Source organism: Vanessa atalanta, chromosome 22 (assembly GCF_905147765.1).
Source record: "Vanessa atalanta chromosome 22, ilVanAtal1.2, whole genome shotgun sequence".
Taxonomy (NCBI): Eukaryota; Metazoa; Arthropoda; class Insecta; order Lepidoptera; family Nymphalidae; genus Vanessa; species Vanessa atalanta.
In genome coordinates, this window is record NC_061892.1 from 8,016,863 (window position 1) to 8,039,725 (window position 22,863).

At 32.8% G+C, this 22,863-nt stretch overlaps 1 protein-coding gene across 1 annotated transcript in view; it reads right to left on the reverse strand.

Moving 5' to 3' along the window:
• Positions 1–22,863, reverse strand: part of LOC125072619 — a 188,665-nt gene that overhangs the window by 39,933 nt on the left and 125,869 nt on the right. Inside the window, exon 25 of the mRNA XM_047683252.1 lies at positions 1,928–2,130. Coding sequence (XP_047539208.1) covers positions 1,928–2,130 — 203 coding nt within the window. The remainder of the gene's footprint in view (positions 1–1,927; positions 2,131–22,863) is intronic.

Genomic DNA, 22,863 nt, shown 5'->3' on the forward strand with positions numbered 1-22,863 from the left:
GATCATAACAATCGCAATCTTATTTATTAATAGCGTAAGCCGATTTTTGTCCCAGTGATTATAGGTTGATAGCTGCACATCAAACATTGATTATAGTCTTATTTGGAAGACCTTCAGCCGTAGATGTGCAGAAAATTAAAAAGGATTCGTGATTGCAATTTACTGAATTGTACGATTTAACAAAGAATTAATTTTAGAGAGCGGAAAAAAGTTACTTGCCGAGTAGAGAGCGGCCCTGTAAAAGGTTCGAACAGTCGTCAGCTTCGCGTGTATTATTTTATAACTGTTTTTATCTTTAGTGAAAATTAAGACAGCTAGTCCAAAAAAAATGACCAATCATTCGGTCGTTATCCTCTTCATTCATTCACTCACAGATCAGCAATCCGTCTTGTTCTCGCGTTTATATTGCGACTATATCGTTGGCGGTGAGCCAAATGTTGAACGTTAGGGCTTGAATATACTCGCACTACTAAGAAATTCTATTAACATTTTATTTTTGTGAATTATTAAATGCATCAGACTTGAATTATCACTGCAGTATGGAGTATTATCATCGAAATTGAATACATAAAATACTTTGGATAGTTTATTGAGCCGCCGATTCTAAAGCCCAAGGTTCAAGTCCTAGGTCAGTCCTCTTTTGTAAGGGATGCTTACTTATAGCAAACACAGATAGACAAAACGGGCGAGGCTGCAGGTGAAGACTAGTACTAGTAATTATACGAAAAAAAATCTTATTAATAACACTTATTAGATACCAAAGACGTGACGAACTACGTTAAGTAGGTATTCATCGATACACATATCTTCCAAGGTCACCGGCGACTTTTTATTCAGCGAGCAGCGAAATTAGGCTTATTCCATCTTACGAAAAGTTTGAGATGATACAAAGGCGTAGAACTAGTATTTATTGAGTTTGATGATAGTTTTCGTAAATAAAATACAACTATAAATAATAATGAATTCGTGTATATTCGGATATAACAGAGTTGGCTACTGCGATTCTGTGCTGATTCTTTAGATATGAACCTAGAAGTAACGTTAAATCAAAATTGTAAAATAATCAAAATATGCTTTTATTGGAACACTAACAATATATTTTTAATTTGATTTACATAGTTTTCCTCGAGTAATGTATTTTGTAGTCGTGATCAAGCCCTTATTCATGACCTAGCAAAAAGTTTCAATGTTGCTGAGATCGTTTATATATTTTTTTTTCTCTAAAGAATAATACGCCCTTAATACCTTTTTGTTTACAAATTCTTGCATTACACGTCAAGCCAAAATCCACTGTATTTAAAATGCCAACCTGATTTTTCACTGCTTAAACCATATCATTGAACTTCAGTGTGAATACTTTTACATTTTTTTTTAAACTTCTTGTCATAGTCATAGTTTATAGTTATCAGTGAGTTGATGTCACTCATGTGATTGTTACAAAAAACAGGGTTTATTTTGAGCATCACTCTTTAAATCTCATAAACATCCAAAAATAATGTATTAAAAATATATATAAATCTACATATAATAAAGATTTGATCAAGTTTAAATAATCACGAAATCCTCCATACGCGCTTATACATACATAGTCACATAAAATCAAAATCTCCTCTAAATATAAAGTTTATACGTTCGTATTGTTTAGTCCTAATATTTTTTTTTTTTTATAATTTCCCAGTCTCATATTATAAAAAAGGATATGGAGTGCGAGCAACATTATAGTGAACAAAAAAAAAAATGAAATTCAAGGTTATACGTGTAGAAATTAACAATTTGTTAATACTTAAATAATAAATAATTAACGCGACAGCACTTTTGACGTATTCAAAAAAGACGCATATATTCGCTCCGTAATGTTCCATACGCTCCATCATACGTATTTTGTTTTATAATCATATCTAATAAAGTATTTATAGTAGTAACTCACCTCCAAGATCTCATCACCAACTTTGATAGGTGGTGACGACTTCGCAGCAGCTCCGGCCGGGTGCATACCGCATATGAACACAGCCATGCGACTCCTGTCTCTGTGACCCGCGAGGCTGAGACCGAGTCCAGCTTTCGGGGTCCTTTCCAACTTGACAACCACAACACTGTCGCCGAGGGATGCATATTTCTTCTTGATTTTATCTATGAACAAAGATATTGAATCAATCAATAAATCCGTTGAAGTGATCAATCTTACACGAATCAATCGATAGATGATTCAATTCATCAATCGATCAATCAATTTGTCCATTATCAAAACAGACGCTGCATTAATAACGTTAAAATATTCGTATATTAATGAGTGATCGATGCTAACTATTCCGACTGCTCGTGAAAAATATTTATATTACTGACGTTGAACTATTTGTATAATCTTAGAGTTTATTATGTTCTAATTGATTTGATATTAAGTATTTCATTGTTTTGGTTATTTTATTCTCTAATATTTCGACATGTTTACTTATTATTTCATGTTTATATAAGATTTTACAATGGTAATGGTGACCAGTATATACGCAGCAAACGTACGAGAAAGGAGGTAGTCCGATATGGACGCTTCTAATGCCGTCAACATCTACCCGCAAACTTCAGTCTCGTGAACTACACATTCGCATAATGTCGAGATATCGAGCTCCACCAAATAAAAATAAAAAAACATGGTAAATATCCCGTTCTAAATACTTATAGTAATTTCATGTTTAAACTGATTAAGCGTAAAGAAGAGGGAAAGAGAAGGAGTAGGCCCCTCAAAGGTCCAAGAGGTTAAGATCCAATCTTTCACATCGCTAGTTGACTCTTAAACTGTTGTATTTTATAACCAGCAAATTAATTGCATATATTTTTAAAATACACATTACAGGACCTAAGGTCATTCAATTACACATAATTTCATTTACAAGTATAGATTTATTCACTCACGAAAGCGCGTTAAATTATTATCGGCGTGCATTAGTACGAGTCACCACTCATACTAATGCACTCGTAACCACGCTCGTGCTGAAAATATGTCGTAGTGTGCGTGAGACGAATAAAAGTATCGAAGAGTTTACCGCGGAGGGGCGCGCCTTCGTGAATGAATAGATCTATATAACTTAATTTTTTTTTTTTTAGCATTAGCAGCCCGTAAATGTCCCACTGCTGGCATAAAGGCCTCCTCTCCCTTTGAGGAGAAGGTTTTGGAGCATATTCCACCACGCTGCTCCAATGCGGGTTGGCGGAATACACATGTGGCAGAATTTCGTTGAAATTAGACACATGCAGGTTTCCTCACGATGTTTTCCTTCACCGCCGAGCACGAGATGAATTATAAACACAAATTAAGCACATGAAATTTCAGTGGTGCCTGCCTGGGTTTGAACTCGAAATCATCGGTTAAGATGCACGCGTTCTAACCACTGGGCCATCTCGGCTATAATAAGTTAAATAATAATTGTTAAGAAGCTGGTAAGACTAATATTGTTACTTAAAGAGTTGTGATTTTATATAGAATACAATGGTACCATAATTATAATTAAAAAACTATAAGTTTTTGATTATTTATTCCTGTCATTTTCACATTTCTAGGTGAAGGTAATCGTTGAGGATTTATTGAAAAAAAAAAAGAGTAACATCAAGTTTGTTATGACATTCGTTGGAATTTATGAAAATAGTAAAAATATTTTTTGAAACAACGACAATTTGCGATTTAAAATATACAACAGTTTCTCACAATGGTTCCTTTATCATTCAAATCTAAACAGTAATAAAAAGCTTTGCTGTTATTGTACACATAGGCTCGTTTGAAAATGGGTACATAGATTATCACAGCAAGTTTTTACACAGATCTATTTATATACTCGTACATATTCATACATACTGTATATTTGTTTGATATATTACGCTTTGTATATTTCTGTAAGTACTAAGTTTACATGTCTGCGCTCAAATTATTTCGACTTGGTATTTGATATGGGCTCCTGATCTATCAAGTTAAGTTTTGTGTTATATTTAAAATTAAATTGAAATTAATTTTAAATATATAATACCTACATTGTCGAAGTATGCATCGTCATTATTAAATAAAAAAATTGTATATATTTTTTTCATTTTATGTAACTTATCTGCACAGTTCCACATGAAAATGAACGCTGGGTCACATTATGTACACATCATTCATTCATATCGTCAGTCATTCAAAATCATTCATTCATATCGTTTAGACCATCATTCAATCTGCTACTACTAAATTTTCCATAGCAAAGGAACCGGTAAACTGTCAATCTTTTCGCATATTCCGTTGTATATTATACAAAACAAATAATATTTAAATATATTATTGGAATGAATGAATGACGTTACAACAAACAAACGTAATGTGTTTATTTCTGTATAGCCGTTAACACCCGGACCAGTGTAACAGTATTTACATAAGTATAATAAAACTATTTTGTACGTCCGCTTCGTTCCACGTTAATAAAAAAAATACAAGATTACTCCGTCATGCTGGTACAATCTCGGTTGGTAGAGTCACATCGCAGATTTTCATTCGACACATGCAGTTTTCCTCACGATGTTTGAGTTCGCCAATCAAGAGATTAGTTCTGTGATTGTTCTGTGTAGTTCTGTGGTTTGAACCCTGTTATTATCGGTTAAGATTCACGTGTTTTTACCACTAGACTACCTCTGCTTTAATTAAAATTTTGTAATTATTTATATGTAAGTAAGTTTTTTTTTCTACAAAATCGAACTATGATATTACGATGTATATGCTATTCGAGTATGATTAAAAAAAAATATGGTATTGGTTGGCTGACAAGTAAATGGGCCACCTGATGGTAAGTGGTCACCATCGCCCATAGACAATTGCGATATAAGAATTATTTACCATTCCTTACATCGCCAATGTGTCACCTTGGGAACATAGATGTTATGTCTCTTGTGCCTGTAGTTACACTGGCTCATTCATCTTTCAAACCGAAAAACAACAATACTGAGTGCTGCTGTTTGGCGGTAGAATATTTGATGAGTGAGTGGTACCTACTCAGACGGGCTTACACAAAGCCCTACTACCAAGTTACAACAATACAAAAACCTGGTAATATTATTGAAATAAGAAAGATCTTTAAAAGTAAGATAGTTTATTTTTATAATTTTTTATTAAGACCTTCCATGTTGAATTTAAATTTTCAATATAATAAACATTTGGCCGTTGATAATAAAATTTTTGATATTTACTATTCCTCTGAATTCATTTTTAATATTTAAAACCTTGTTAATGTGTGTTATGAGTTAGAAAATTATTTAAATGGCTGTTCTTGTTTAGTAAGTTTAATTTGACAGAGTGCCAAAAATTTTGTAATTGTTATCGTGAAATAAATAAACGCAATATCGTATTACAAAGTACAACGCGTCTTAATATTAGATTTTTTTTTTTAACTACTATGTCGGTTTGGTTTGGTTAAATTTAAACATTTAAAGAGCATTATGATCGTGGTTTGTTTTGTTTAACTTGACTTGACTGCCTCGAGGTTCAAAGTTCAAACACAGACCATTAAAAATACCTTCAAGTAGTTTTTACATATCATCGTCAGTGGAAAAGACAAAAGAGCTGAAGCGCCAAATTGGTAATATTGAAAAATGAGGTTTAATAACTTAACTTTAAATATCATTTTCCAAAAGTACCATTTTACGTTTTAGCGTTTTTACTTTTTACTGACGAATTTTGTTGTAATAAAATTATAGATAGGCGTATCGTTTTGATTTTAATGTATGATCAATGATCATTTATTAACATGTATAAATGCAAAAAATTACTCAACTTCCGTCGTTTGTGTATTGTACTCAATCAAAATAAACTAAGGACTGGTCAATCATCACCTCTTGTACCTAAAGTAAATACTTTCTCTAACGTCACAATTTACTTGCATCAAAATAACATATGTCCACAGTATAAGCTGTAGATATAAAGATTTATATCACCAAGTTTCAACTGCGTAAAGTCATTACAACCTTTTTGGGGATAAGATATTCGATTATTTAATGAAATCTGGCAAATACCTCAACATTTACCGAGTAGGCTTAAAAAGCTTTAATATATGAGACAAACTATTCTCTACAAGATTGTATAGATGAGAAGATCTTATTAGTCCTGATAGAGTACTACTAAGTTTATCGTCGATTCTCCTCGATTGAATCTATATTCCGAAATCGTTAGACCTTTACAGTCAATCTTGTCAATTGGTGATTCAAAAGTGCTCGTAAAAACTCCTTTGTACCTTAATTTTGTTATAATTTATAATTCAATAGATTAAGTTGCTTAAAAATGTATCGATTGCGGTAGAAAACGAGCAGGAAGATCATTTGACCTAATGGCTTGCAGATTCTGGATTTTAAGGAGTAGGCTTTTTTCTTAAGGGTTTCTATGTCGTATCGATTTGGAGAAACCCCTGGTAAAGCAGAAGGCAGAAGCCTCGAACTACCACTCTGTGGAACCTTATCATCATTTCTGATGCCTTTTGCTAACTGTTTTTGATTTCCAAATATCGAGGTGATGGTGACATTAATACTGTACATGTATTAAATAATTATTATCTAAAATAAATACATTTATTATCAACAATATCATTACTGTTAGGCTATAGTGTATTGCAATGATAGCCGCATAATTTTTAAACCAAACATTTTTCTAAAGGTACCTAATCTTCAAAGCTTAAATTCGTTTTACAAACTCGTTTGTTGGAGAATCGTTCCATTATCTACACTTTTATACGTAACGAGATTTCCTTCAATGGTCCTTTTGGATGGGTTTATTATATAATAAACTAGTTTCGTCTCGAAGATTCGCTGATCGGTTTTGGTAAAAACCATTATAACATATATACATATACACTCGTATTTAGAGTGACTAAAACATAGTTTCACATTACGTACAACCATTTCTATCTACTACGATATTGTTCCGGCTTAAAGGGCGAGTGAGCCTGTTTCACTATAGGTACAAGGAACATAACATCTTAACTCCCGAAGTTGGTGGTGCTTGGGCGACGATAGGAATGGTTATTATGTCTTTCAGCGCCAACGGCTATGGGCGACCAAGTATCAATGAATCAGGTGACCCATTTGTGAGTACGCCTATCGATACTAATAAAATGTTCTGTTTTCCAGCTTCATTTGTTTTTCTCAGCTTTGTGCTAACTTTATTAATGTTAGTAATTTTAATAAGTATACTAAGATTATTCAATAACTTTGGCAAAGTTGCTGCAAGAGATGACAGATTAATTGTAATCAATGCGCTGAGTATTTAGAGAGACATTGCCAAAAACTAAGCTCCGAGAAATTTTGACGTGATAGTCAGAACCGAAACCATAACACCTGATGCAAATGGAAGGAGCCATATTTTTCAGCCAGAATACCTTAACTGACTGTAACAATGATATTGCCTCATCCAGGGGTAAGTAGATCTGTTCAATTTTTAATTCAAAAAAATTTTCCAAATCGATCAACTTAAGCGACAACTTATAGAGACTGTCTCATTTTTCTCTTCAAACGCAAACAATTTCGTCATTTATCCTTTCATCCTTATTTCAAACAAAGGTTGCCTGTATTAGATCACTGTAATAATAACCTTTGCACAATTTACGTTTAATTTATTATGATTATATGTAGTTCTACAATACAGCTAAAAAACTTTTATCAAATTTTTACATAAGAATTAAAAATAGCAACTGTACAAACAGCGCAAATAATTCCAGCAGCATTATCCCGTTGAATAACAATTCCGATTTTTTGGGTGAATCATGAACCTGTCCTTCTGTAACCAGTAAAGATGGAGTGTTATATGTTTTATAAAGGTTTTTGGTACTGTAATTATCTAGTAATGACTGCGATGCTGATCGTGTGATTATGGGAATCCTTAATATCAAAGTTAATTCGTTAAATATAATTCGTAAATTTTTAGGAATTTAAAAATACGATTTTATTGGTTCAAAATTTCTCTCATAAAGTATTTTGTAAATAGTAAAACCGCTTTTGTACAGTAACCGTATCATATATTAGATTTAAGCTACGTAATATATTTATATAAATTTTGAGTGTACCATAGTTTTATTAATCAATAAGATAATTGTATAGTTTTGGTAATATTTTCATAATTTGTGAAGTAAGTATTTTTAGTCGATCCCATAATACTGAAAACCAATTAACGTTTACGTATATGCTTCAATTTTAAAGTACCTACATATTATTTTTAATAAGTTATATTATTATATATAATTGTACAAGCCATTAACGAGTGGAATTGTGGCAACAAAGCTAAAACACAACGACTCCGTCTCGTATCAGGGAAACTGAATTAAGAGTCGGAGCCTCCGCGTAAAAAGCTGAAGCGAACAAACGACGCAAATATTCGCTTCTTATTCAAAATTATGTCTTTGTTCCATTTGCAGTTAAACGTATAACACCCCGTCTTATTACCTCCACTGGTGTCAGGAGGGCTGGTTCATTTTTCCTGAATTGCGATTCAACGGGGAAATACTGTGAGTATTCTTATTACCATTCCACGCGGTCATGATATATCAGGAATTATTTTTAAATTTGAAAATAAAGACATAACAATTATTTTTACCTTATTAATGTATTCTTGTTTATAGATTGTTATATAATTCATTTACAAGTTCATACTTCTTATGCGGTAAAATATCATAATTTTGCGCAGACATATCTATGAAAGAAGCAATATATCATAATCCTGAAAACTATTAGTCAGGTACACACCGTGCCAAAAACTTTGCCTTATATCAAGTCAAGGACGTTCCCATCGCACTGTAGCGAGATTCGTAAACTTAACGCTGTCGAAACTTTCAAGAAATCCACTGTCAGCTGTTCAAGATCGAAGTTTTATTCATTTACAACAGTCACGAGTTGGTCAAGTCGAATAACTTGGCCAAGGTTTTGAGTCTGTTTATCCAAATTGATTGGCTCGGTTGATTTGTCAAGTTGTCATTTTTAAGCTAACCAACATTTTTATGTAATTAAAATAAATTATAATAAAATCTGGACTCAAAAATTGATTGAAAAGTCACAGATTTGTTTCGCTAAATGAAAATAATTCGAAAGAATTTTATTTTTAATTTGCCAGGGTACGGAATTCCGTACCTATAAAGGAAAAAGTTACCCTTATAATATCACTCGTTTTCCGTCTTTCTGTCTGTCTGTCCTTCAAGACCCTTTTTTCTCAGGAGTGCGTAGAGGTGTAAAGGAACCTAATGGCTACTTCCCGTTGACCTAGAGTCATTAAAATTGGCAAAATGCGATATATTGTCGCATAAGTATAGGAAAAATCCGAAAACCGTAAATTTATTGTTACATCAATATCTGGTCGTCTATCTGTTTAGTGGAACCCTCATTACGCGAGTCCGAATCGCACTTGCTCGATTTTTTTATTCTAAAAAGGCTAACGAAAACGTAACACTAAATTTGGCTGTATTTCCATTAGCTTCAACAGACCGTTTGAAAGGTTTTTTTCTTAATGAAAAAAATCGAAACTCTACAGGATTCGTTCTCGAAATGTCAGAAAGTGAGTTAAGCTATAATTATTACACTATTTAAAGAATACACGGACTAAAAGAGCGTAACATCATAGGTCGGCTTTAAACATTTCACTAATGAGACACGGAATTATTTCTTACAGATCTTAAAAATCGCACAACACGAATTATCTGTCATTTGAACTGCTTAGCAGGATTGATGGAAACATAACAAAACTAAAATATTCTTTTAATTCTAAACAAACACTTTTGAATCACATAAATTGAAATAAATAATGTACCGGTTCGAATATAGATTCTACCGAGAAGAGCCGGCAAGAATCAGAGTAGTTTTTCATTTCCACAAATTAAATCCAATATATTGAATTTCATCATTTAAAATCTACTTTAGCACTATTGTTATGGTCTTGATTAAACCAAGTGCTTCTGGGTCAAGAGTGCTCGGTATAGACTCATGTATGGCCCTTCAGTTCCAAAGATGAAATCGATATGGCATGAACGGGGGCAAAAATGTGATCCGAGTCTTTTGATGAATTCTGTGAAACGAATATCATTACTGACGTTTTTAGATAATGTATCATTATCAAAATTCTTCTGTACCGGGAAGTGTAAGTATTTTGATTATTGATTAGTGTTATGTGTGAATGTAAAATACCAGGATATCACAATCTGACAACACACATTATTATACTTTTTGTTATTATTAATTAAGGACTTTTGACAGTTTTTTTTAAGTAAGTAACGTTCTATAAATGACACACAGCTAAGCTAAGGCTCTCCTTTATGATAAGAAGGTTAGGATGTGGTGAATATCAGTGACACATTTACATCCGACATGCAGATTTTCTCACGATTTTCTTCAATTGAAGTATTAAACACATGAGAATTGAGACTTGTCTGAGTTTGAACCCACAATGACCATTACAATTCAGGTGTTATAACCACTAGGCCATCATGGTCATAAACGCTAATATTAATAAGGCAGTTAAGAAAGTCTAATCAAATGAGATATGTAGTTTCGGGTAGCGAATTATTTCAGAATGATATGGCATTTTGAGTACCCAATAAACAAGAGAGCTTGATTAATGGTACCGTTCTAGATTGTTTGCCGCAATAAAACTCTTAGTAAAACGTGCCTCAGTTATGCTACTTATTTCTTTTTTCAAGGGCTTGGCTGTACATTGGAGTTAATACTCGGACTTTTATTTGACTTTGACAAAGTGACATTTTGTGCTTTAGTATGTAATGGCGGAGTGACTTTGTCTATGTACAAAATAAGTTTATTTGACATTTTTAATGTTTATGTTACGATGTTTTTATAAAACACACTCACACATACACACAACACACGATACAAAATCTGATTTATTTTGAATTACTTCAGAATTATACTTCGGCTTTACGCGCGAAATTTATCAAACTTTTACACAAAAACCGTCACCCAAATTTAAGACCCTCGAGGGGAGAATTAAAAATAGTAGCGTATGTCCTTCCAGGAGATAAATTATCTTCAAACTAAATTTCAACTAAGTCGGTTTAGAAATTTGAGCGTAAAGAGGTATCAGATAATATTAAAGCAGATATATATGTACATATAAAAAATATGCAAGGAGCGATCTTATCACCTTACCTACAGATAGTCCCCCTTGTAAAATATATGAGTCAAATGTTGTCATAAAGATATGTATTATATAATACGCAAAATAATACTGGCACTGCCTGCCTACGATTCTCATACGGAAATTTGAACAACATGAAACATCAACATGTGTCTCTAATTGAAAAGTGTAAAGCCATAAGAATTCTTCTTGACGTGCCAAAATGGACTGAATGAATTAATGAACTCTGAACTACTTTTGGAAGATGACGAGATGTAGCGTCCTCGTACCTTATTTTACGATTATTTTGTTTTTCTGAATAATTTCGGTCAGAGCGTCTATTCTCTAGAGATACCACCCAACTTGCACAGGACACATTAAAAGAAGTAACTAAGCATTAGCAGCCTATAAATTTTGCCACTGCTGGGCTAAGGCCTCCTTTCCCTTTGAGGAGAAGGTTTGGTGCATATTCCACCACGCTGCTCCAATGCGGGTTGGTGGAATGCACATGTGGCAGAATTTCGTTGAAATTAGACACATGCAGGTTTTGCTCACTATGTTTCCCTGCCTGGGTTTGAACCCGAAATCATTGGTTAAGATGCACGCGTTCTAACCACTAGGCCATCTCGGCTTATCTAAGGCAAATTTTCAATTCAATCGGTGCTAAAGTTTTAGTCATCTTGTGATGAGTTGTATTTCGCTTATCTGACTAATATTATAAACAGGAAAAATCTGTTTGTCTGCAGGGGTTAATCTCCGGAATTAATAACTAAATTCTTTTTTTTTACTGGTAGAAAGCTACATTATTTCTAAGTGTTACATAAGTTATATTAACGTTATATCAGTTTTTTCTATTAGTAAAGTTAATCCACGTGAAACCAAGCCTTTATAGATCAATTAAATTCTAATGTAGAATATCTGCCTTTATTCGTCGTCGTCTTATTGAATTTTATCTTCTAGATTTCTGAAAGCACTAATTATTTATTCGGATGCTGAAAGAAATCTCTAAAACTGATAAACACTATACGTTTTTTTTTTTGGTGACGTGATGTCTGTATGATTACGTACTCTGACGATAATCGTAGCGTTGTTTCATTTATTTAAAATAAGCGCAGTGTACTGCATAAAATGATAAATTTGGCAGGCTTTTAGAGTCTGTCGCCCGTGTGACGCCATGGGAATGCTGGTGTCTCAATTCCATACCATATACATGAAATACTTACGTTTTCGATCGATACGCACGTATATAAAATGTTAATAATAAAATGTTAATAAGTCGAGATGGCCCAGTGGTTAGAACGCGTGCATCTTAACCGATGATTTCGGGTCAAACCCAGGCAGGCACCACTGAAATTTCATGTGCTTAATTTGTGTATATAATTCATCTCGTGCTCGACGGTGAAGGAAAACATCGTGAGGAAACCTGCATGTGTCTAATTTGAATTTCAACGAAATTCTGCCACATGTGTATTCCGCCAACCCGCATTGGAGCAGCGTGGTGGAATATGCTCCAAACCTTCTCCTCAAAGGAGAGGAGGCCTTTATCCCAGCAGTGGGACATTTACGGGCTGCTAATGATGAATAAAATAGACAGTACACTTCACCTACCAAAGTGAACACTTTTGGTATACTAATTGAAAATCACTCTGTGATACTAACGGTCCTTGAATATTTTAGTATTCCTCAATCCAGTAGTTTGGGAATCTTAACCATACCTATTACAAAACTATTGTACAATTATACAAATTCTATATATAATATAACAATGTTCAATAAAGCAAAGTGACTTGGCAAAGCCAAGTACCGCAAGTTTGGAAACATCTGACCTATATAAGTTTGGGTACCCACTTGGGCGTAACTTGTAAGGAACGGTCATATACTTTGCGCACTGTTGGCTCCGACACGGTTCAGTTTCAGTGATATATATATTTTTTTATAAACTTTTTTACTTTCTAGGCATATTTTTGGCTGCCAGAGAAAACCGTATTACTTTTTTCTATATTTCACTGAACGCAATTTAACCTCAACTTTGGTAAAGAACTTTTATCTATTAATAAAGTAACATACATAGGTATTATAAAGCCCCACATTATTAAACGACAAAATGAAGTTTCACAAAGAGTAGACTTAAGGCCACTGCATCGACCACCTTCTTAAAATATACGCGAAATGTGTAAAAATTAAAGTAATATATTGAATAATGAGAGATCTCAAAATTGTGTTAATTCAATAATAATTATTGTTGAAATTTTGGGATACACATTTTATATAAATTTGCGTCTTTAGAAGATTTCTACTCTCACGTTCAATTTTTATTAAGTACTATAGAGTCGCAAATCAGGTCAGCAACCAAAAAAGTCGCTTCACAAACGAGAAAAGGTTTCTGAACTATTTTGTCTTCGTCTATTTCTATATAAATAATAAAATTAAAGAAAAAAAACAATATAAACTATTTCTTACAACGTCAATGCGTCATGTTGACAGAAGACCGTGCATCTTTAAGTCTGTAGGAATTTCTTACATCGCTGTAACTGCTGTACTGGCTCATTCACCCTATAAATCGGAAAACAACAACACTTTGGCAGTTAAATATCTGATGAGCGGTACCAACCAGACTAACACGAAGCCCTAACTCCAAGTGATTGAATCTCAATCATCCATTCAAAATAGAACACATCAATACAAAGTATTGATGTTTGTAGATAGAACGAGATTCTTCCCCAGAGACACTTCCACAGAATCCTATCAGCAGTATTCTCTGAGATCTTTAGTGGTCATTAGAATAATAAACATAATCATTGACGTAAACAAATGATATGCATTTGTACCAACACTCGGATCTCCAGATGATGTTCTTGTGATACGAGTTGCTCTCTCACGCTTAATACATTTTAAATGACATCTAAGTTTAGTTGCATATTTAGAAAAAAGCCGGATGTATGTAAGTTCTATTAGCATCAGTTGAACTCACATGAAGCACAAATATTTAAAATTTAAAAAAAAAATATTAAGAAATTAATAATATTTTTCTTGCTTAATTCATTTAAATGTAAATCTTATGTAAATTCAATATCTCAATGGTCTTTAGTTCCTATTTATCCGGAAGAAATTCGTTAAAGATATTTCACAATATCCAAGATAAGCTTTAGAACTGGAATAAAAACAAAAATACGCGATACGTAAACGAATATTGAGAAGTCAATCGACGACGAACGAACGTTTATCTTGATTCCATTACGCGATGTAAAATGCTACTGTCGCGAACAAAAGTGTCTAGACATAAATAAAATTTAAAAATATATATTTGAATTTATTTACGAATACAAAGTTTTACGAAATATTAATATGTTTACATATATTAAATCAAATGTATATAAATGTATCAATGTTAAACAGTAACAGTAAGATTTTATGATTATTTTTTTGTGGTTTTTCAATTTAAGCTCCCAAGGGCTAAGGTTGTTTGAATGATAATTGATAACATTATTATTTTGAAAATATGAAGTATAAAGTTAGGACAAAATTATTTTATTTTTTATCCATCAACTTTGTAATGTGTAAATAAATTTATAAAAGTTTTATTATGTAATATACGTTTTTTTTTTATATAATAAATTACTCATACATGTATCCTATTTATTTCTGAACATAATCTATAAAGGTAAGAAGACTTTTTTTATCCTTTAATACAAATATGTATTTCCTAAAGATGCTGAGCACGAGAAGCATTATAAATACCAATTAAATGTAGTATACATGTAAATTAAAAATCTAAGAGCCGAGATGGCCCAGTGGTTAGAACGCGTATATCTTAACCGATGATTTCGGGTTAAAACCTAGGCAATCACCACTGAATTTTCATGTGCTTAATTTGTGTTTATAATTCATCTCGTGCTCGGCGGTGAAGGAAAACATCGTGAGGAAATCTGCATGTGTCTAATTTCAACGAAATTCTGCCACATGTGTATTCCACCAACCCGCATTGGAGCAGCGTAGTGAAATATGCTCCAAACCTCAAAGGGCGAGGAGGCCTTAGCTCAGCAGTGAGAAATAACAGGCTGTTAATGTATACACGTAAACTCAGTAGTGCTTAATCGCATTTAAACTTCAGTTAATACCCTCACAGCAATTTACCTATCTTTCTATCTCTTTAGCCATGTACTATCTAATAAAATAATTGGAAATGAAACGATCGCTTCGAAGACGTTCCATATGTACTCGTAAATATGAAAATGACATGAAAATGTAATTACGATAAGTCCCGCTGAATTTCTTTCGCAGATTCTTCTCAGACCAATAAATAAGTGTAATTGATATTGAAGAAAGATTTTTGACCTCGGATTTGACTTTGAATGACATGTTTATGATATGTATTCAGTACATTGATATTTACGGAAACGGAAACAGGATTCTTGTTGCCGATGAACAAGTATTTCTATGCAAATCTAACAGTGAGCATGAATATGAAAACAACATCAAGTAGTCTAATCTTTTTTTTTATGTCAAAAGGTGGCAAACGAGCTGGAGGCTCATCTGATGGAAAGTGAAATAAACAAATTCTTTTTTTTTTGGTATTTGAAGAGTATAATATCTGTACATTCACATAAATGCTTTGTCATAATATCATTAGAAATCTGATAGCCGACGTAATTTACATACACTTACACTCGGCGGTATGACTTTCATAATACCATATTCTACCGGCAAACAGGAATACTTCGTATTGATATCTTCCCATGAGAAAACCAGTGTAAATAGAGGCACAAAAGACATAATATCTTATTTGCCAAAATTGCTTGTTGCATTGGCGATGTAAAAGGTTGTAAATAATTCTTACCTAGTCAATGTCTACAGTAAATCGTAATTATTTACCTATATGAATGACTAAATATATATTTTTTGTTGTTGTATACAATTTACATGGAGTAGGTACAAAACATCAATACGATTAACGATTTGAGGCAATATTAAATCAATTATACTATTAGCATCACGTCATACACTAAATATTCGGTCATTTTGGGTATTTCGAGGTGAAATACGAATTGGTATAAACAAATAATATTTTCTTAATCACGACGAAATAAACTTAAGTATAGGTTCAACCTAAGATATATACATGAGTGATATAGTATTTAAGGTGTATCATTGTCTTTTTTTCCTTTTTATGGTTTTTTATGATCTATCAAATATTACACTATTATGTATAGAAATACAATTTGGCTTTCTATAGTTTTAGTTTGCTACAATCACTCAAACCTTAATAGTTAACGTTTATAAAAAATATAAAACACTTTTCTACAAGTCTGTACGCTTCTCAATGCATCACCACACCTTTTAGCTGTATTGCAAACGATATTACTCATAACGCTAACATCCACTAACTCCTCGCGGTATTATCTACGCAACTTAAGTTCGTTTAGTTCCTTTACTGATCACACGATCCGTAAAGAAGTTAAAGGAAACTGTCACTTTAGAAAACATCGCGCGTAATAGCGCCACGCGATCCTGGTGTCATTGGATAGACAGGCTAATGTCAGTGACCTAAAATGTTTCTATTTTCGCGAGAAGAAAAGTCATAAATCCTTCTATGTATCGTTCCAGAAAAATCAATCACAAAAATAGTTCGCGTCCAACAGAAGTTTCGCAAATAACATATGGCGACAAATATCGACAAAAGTCCGTAACTAGAAACCAGATGTAGCGTTAAGCGATTCCGAACCTGAGAATTTTTCCATCACTTTAAATTTTTAAGATATACGAATCTAAATCCTTTGAGTATCCTATGACTGGTTGCTGCTTTATAAAATTTTCGGCCTTCGTAATTTATCTAGCATTATAATATACTAGTGACCCACCCAGACTTCGCACGGATGTAATTCATAAATAAATTAAATGATATGAAATAAATATCATTTATGCCATATATTACTCATCAATAATAAAAGCTTTCTACCAGTGATTTTTTTAGAGATTACCCTCTACATACAAACACAATTTTTTTATCTTTATAATATTAGTATAGTTTACACAGCGTTAACCCCAAATGGTATAAAGGACATTGCTGATGAATCGTCATTCATGGAGCCGTCGCTCCATAGCAGTTAAGCGAGCGCCATTTTATCCCGAGAGGAAGACAAAAAACAAGATGCGATGCTTTATGTTGGAAAGGTCTTGAAAATTTTCATTTCAACAGACTAACGTTCCTTTATAACAATACAAACACTAGATCCATTCTAGTTGAAGCGAGACAAAACCTTGAGTGTGCAAGAGACAGCTTTTTGCCTTTCAGACTTAAATAAAGACTTTGACTGTGTTACTTGTCAGTCGCAGATTCCGTTTATTGTGTTAATATTTTTTTTTTGATAGATTGTTTTAAAAAAATAAATAAATCGCAAAAACTCAATTCAACAAAAGATCTTTTGAGTTTGAAGTTTATTCAAAATTTGACATACACAGAAACATACGCACTAAAATTTCACATGTAAAAGTCACTAGACGTTGTCTGCCACGTTTTATTATCCATGTACTAAAACCATCTTCGAAAATATCTGTTTTTTTCCGTTTTATGCCACAAACACAAACAAAATGTCTCCTCGCTTAATAATTTAGATTGTCTTGCAATAATGAACGCTAAATGAATGAACCACTTTGATAGCGGTGTCCAAGTACATCACCAATCCTATATCTATATATAATATATATAAACCATCTGGGTAGGTATCGCCCATACTTTATATATTATATTCTACTGCAAAACTGCAATAAACAGTTTTATTGTGTACCGTTTTGAACGGTGAGCCAGTTTAACAGGCACAAGTGCATGTCCCTTGTATACTATAATTGAATCAGTATGTAAGTAAAAATCAAAAGATTATGTACTTTAATTCGATTGTGATTAATATATTTTTAAGGATGTAAAATAAATTCAAAATCAGGTATAAATTTTAAAATTAAAAATAATGTATTTTAACCAAAGATCTTTGTAGATGACAACACATCTTGGGGGATCGCCTTTGGGATGATACATGTAATAAAATGACTAAACAATAATGTTTAAATATAAACAATAATCCCCTGAGTTCCCTTAGTTTCTTTCAGAGATGTTTCTAGGAGAAATATGAAGATATCCAAAGGGATATTTTTATATTCAAAGGAATATAACAATAAGTCGTATGTTGAAGTTGTAATAATTAAGACGATATATTATTTAATACAGATGATACTATCATCAAAGTGTGGAGATAGCATTTGTCGTTTCGATAATATAAATTTAATAAAATTATATTTTAGTACGGCTTGGTACACGTCTGGGTAGGTACCACCCACCTATCACATATCCTACCGCCAAACAGCAATAATCAGTATTAAGTGTTATGTGGACATTATAACTCAGTTCACATGATTGGTGGCTCAGTATTAAGTGTTATGTGGACATTATAACTCAGTTCACATGATTGGTGGCGTATTACGTGTTGTATTGATGATGTATGAGGGATGGTTAATATTTTATACGGTAGAATATCCAAGGGCGATGATGATCAATTAACATAAGGTGGGTGAAATAGCCTTATTTTATACATTGAAAAATAAAACAAAAATAATAATTTTATATAGTCCATTATTATTTTATATATTTTATAATTTCATCTGGACGAGTTACAGCTGAGTTTCTGAGATCAACGTTCTGAAACTTTACGATCAATTTAATCCTTTAACATGACGATACAAAAGTTCTTATGAAAACCGCTTAAATAAAAAACATTATGATTTTGATTTAATGTATGATGGATGATTTAACTTATTAAAAAGGTTATGAGGACGCCAGCTCCATCGCTTTGCGAAGCCTCCGTCCCTTCCTGACGATGACAAGGCATCCTTCGGACAAACGGTAATTAATTCTGACTCTGACGTAGGTCTCAATTTTCACAGCTGAGTCTTACTATTATTACTCACCCTGAGTAATCCGGTGATGCTATTAGTCTTAATACAGAAAAAAAAACTTTGACATCGCCAATAGACATTTGTTTTCTGACTTCTTAAAGACGGAGCCTCTTAAATTATTATATCAGTGTTAGGGTTGACATTACACCGGTTGCATTTTTTTTTATATATATTTATAGCCCAAGGGGTTAGGATTGCTACTACTAGATTACTAATCGCTAGGTGACCCGTAAACCATTGCACTATTGACGCTTGATAGAATATGAAATCATACAAAATGGAAAACCCAAAATGATGTATAAATTTATTTGTTCAAATGCCCTAGTAGCTTTAATGCAATAAAACACTATTTGGGAAGGCACTGCTTCCTAGGACAAGGGCTTTTCTACCTTAGAAGGCGGGGTTCCAATAAATTTTGTAAGATTTTGACTTTCATGAGTTTCATAAATATAAAATTAAATTAAAAAAATGTATGACTATTTTTATATTTGCATATTATTTGAGTATGAATATTTATGGTACGAAAAGAAGTTTTTTTTATTTAATCAGGTATCCTTACATAGGGTAGAACTTCATTCGAAGCTTGCAGTTTTCCTTCACCACCGAGCAAAAATTAAGGTGAGCTAGATTGAATCTACAATCATCAGCAAGGTCGTGATTGATGTTTTCTAACCTCTGGGCCATCTCAGTCTTGCCTTGTAAAACCCTTGAAAATATAATATCTTTGAGTAGTGCAATCATTGTTGAAATATGCGGCCAATGATTGCGTAACCCAATTTTATGAGTTCCGTTACATAATTTTTATATTGGTATGTGTTTTACGACATTTCAGTTACGATTCACGGCGATTATTAATATGAACCATCCAACAAATATTTCATGAAAATATATCTTGGTGTTTCAAAACTGATGTTTACAGAAAAATCATCCCAAATTTAGGAAAACATAAAAAAATCAGAGAATGGAATTATACGAATTCATTTACTTAATAATAAAACTTTTGATACATTCTTTAATATATGTGTTCTTATAACATATTATTGGATACAGCTTATCAAATTAAGAAAAAAAAAATAGGAATATACTTGACTTGAAAGAGACTTGCACTTAAAAAGGGTTGTTATCAACTTTGCCGATTTTCTAGCAAATTAAAATGAAGCCGAAGCGGAACTGAAAGGGGAATGTCTGTTGCGTGTCAGATGGACAAACTCAAATAACAACCAAATCCTTTGTAATGGTCAGTGACGAGGAGACGGCGAGATGAGCTGGACTCCTTCTAGAGTGACAGCACATAGAGTAGAGAGTGGGATACTCCAGACTAATAATAAGAAATATATACAAGAACTTATAATTTTATACCGTGGCTATTCAGCCTCTGTAGCCGTTATTATGTTAATTAATATCGTCCAATTAAAAGGGACCTATTTCAATATAAAAATTATAACAGCTTGGTTATTTATATTTTGAAGATTTAACGTTAAAAGTAGTTTTTACCACTTCCATTATGGAAAATGTACGCTTTTAACGTAAGTATTGAACATGTAGATGTAAATAGGTAAAGTATAAACATAATGCCTATTTCTCCTCTGGTTGTCAATCGATTCCCTTTGTTTTGTGTGGTTGATGTTAGTATTGACGAGCTTCAGTGCTAACAATAAAATTACTAAAATATGTTCTAAATGTGGAAATTCATATTTGTTTTTCTAATTTTTTTAATAATGATAATTCATGAATTTCGACGTCTGGGCGACCACTAATAATTTTAATTAGTCTAGACTTGGCTATGGATCTGAATTGAGTTATAAGCATAATCATCACTGACTATAGACTTTTTCATGTGATTGTGCTTGTATATGATATATAATACTGCGCTGTAACGGAAAATATTTTCCAACTTTTTTTTTATGATATCCGTAGGCGGACGAGCAAATGGGCCACCTGATCGTAAGTGGTCACCACTGCCCATGGACAATGGCGCTGTAAGAAATATTAACCATTCCTTACATCACCAATGCGCGGGAACTAAGATGTTATGTCCCTTGTGCCTGTAATTACACTGGCTCACTCACCCTTAAAACCGGAACACAACAATACTGAGTACTGCTGCTTGGCGGTAAAATATTTGACGAGTAGGTGGTACCTACCCAGACGGGCTTGCACAAAGCCCTACCACAAAGTATATATATGACTGACTGCTTTTGTTTTTTCTAATGTTTACGTTTAATTACTGTGGTAATTGTTTTCTTTCCGTTTATATTGCTGTATTGTTATTGATAAAATTCTCCGATTTGAACTTTCGTTTGTGTTTTGACAAAATTTCGTTAGTTTTTTTTTTTAATTTTGAAACGAAGTTCTTCAATGCGGCTCAGACTGGCAGGAATCGTTACGTAAGAAAAAAACCATTATCCAGGCGAACGTTTCTCCTTTACTGTTTACTTCTATTATGTACGATTTAATATAACAAGTTTCACTCTTATTTTTTGTTATTGTTTCATGCACACGGGATTTTTAATAATAATTTTATTTCTTTATATTTAATTATTCTAAAGTGTTTTTAATTTATTCCATTTAGCTGTTATTTAATACATAGTATTTAAAGAAAGCCACTACGTTCCAATAGAGTTTCCCACGACATATATCTTTTTTTACTAGTTGTTTCACTACTGCCCAAAAATACATTATATTAACAGCCTGTAAATTTCTCCGCTCCTTTTGAGGAGAAGGTTTGGATACACATGTGGCAGAATTTCACTGAAATTAGACACATGCAGGTTTCCTCACGATTTTTTCCTTTACTGCCGAGCACGAGATGAAGCACATGAAAATTCAGTGGTGCTTGCTTGGGTTCGAACCCGTAATCATCGGTTAAGGTGCACGCTCTCTACCATTCGGCTCTCCAAAAAAAAAAGAAAGTGTATTCACCATAAAGATTGGTGAAATAAATTCCAAGACATGAGAAGGTTTTTTTTCAGCTCGGGACCATTTAAGTTATTAACTTTTATATTTTTTAATAAACCATATTCGGTTACTGGCAAAGGGTACAGCAGACCTTATTATACGTAGGTGAGATCATTTAGAAAAGTAATTTGCGAGAGTGGGATGCGGTTTAAAGGATAATTGGTACTTGATGGATGGAGACTGACGAGCGTGTATCCACTAGACGTGTGTTATTTTTCATGTTAAAGTATATTTCGAGCAATTAAGCGTATGTTTATTAAATACTGCTTAAAGTTAAAAAATAACGAAATAAATGTCGGTGAATGAGAATCTTTACCTCATTCACGACAATAATGACTACTATTTTTTTTTAATGCGAAACGTACGCTATCTTTCGCATTACAGGTCTACACACATGTTTCATTCATATTCAAATTTGAATATCGAATGGTTTTTTTTTTACTTTAAAAGTATCAAAATATATAATCATAGAGATTTTTTTCATTCGTTGATGGTGTATTATTGGTTTGTGTATCAATGTTTACGGGCAAAATGTTTACATCAAATAACCCATTTTATTGTCAGTCTTACTATCATATAAATTAAAAGAAAAAAATAACTCTAGTACTTACTTAGTTGTTAGGAACATTTTTTTTAAATATTTTTATAATCACACCAAAACAATATTTTTGAGGATAGGAAGAGGACGAGGTAAACATCTTAGTGTAGCTTATGTAGTAAACATGTAAAAACTTTTTCCACTTCAAAACTTAGAAAATACCAGTGACTTGTGAGTCAAATAATAAAGATGTTGTAATGAATAAATATAATTTACCAAGTTCCAATTCAGCCTCTGCATCCTCAGATATCGT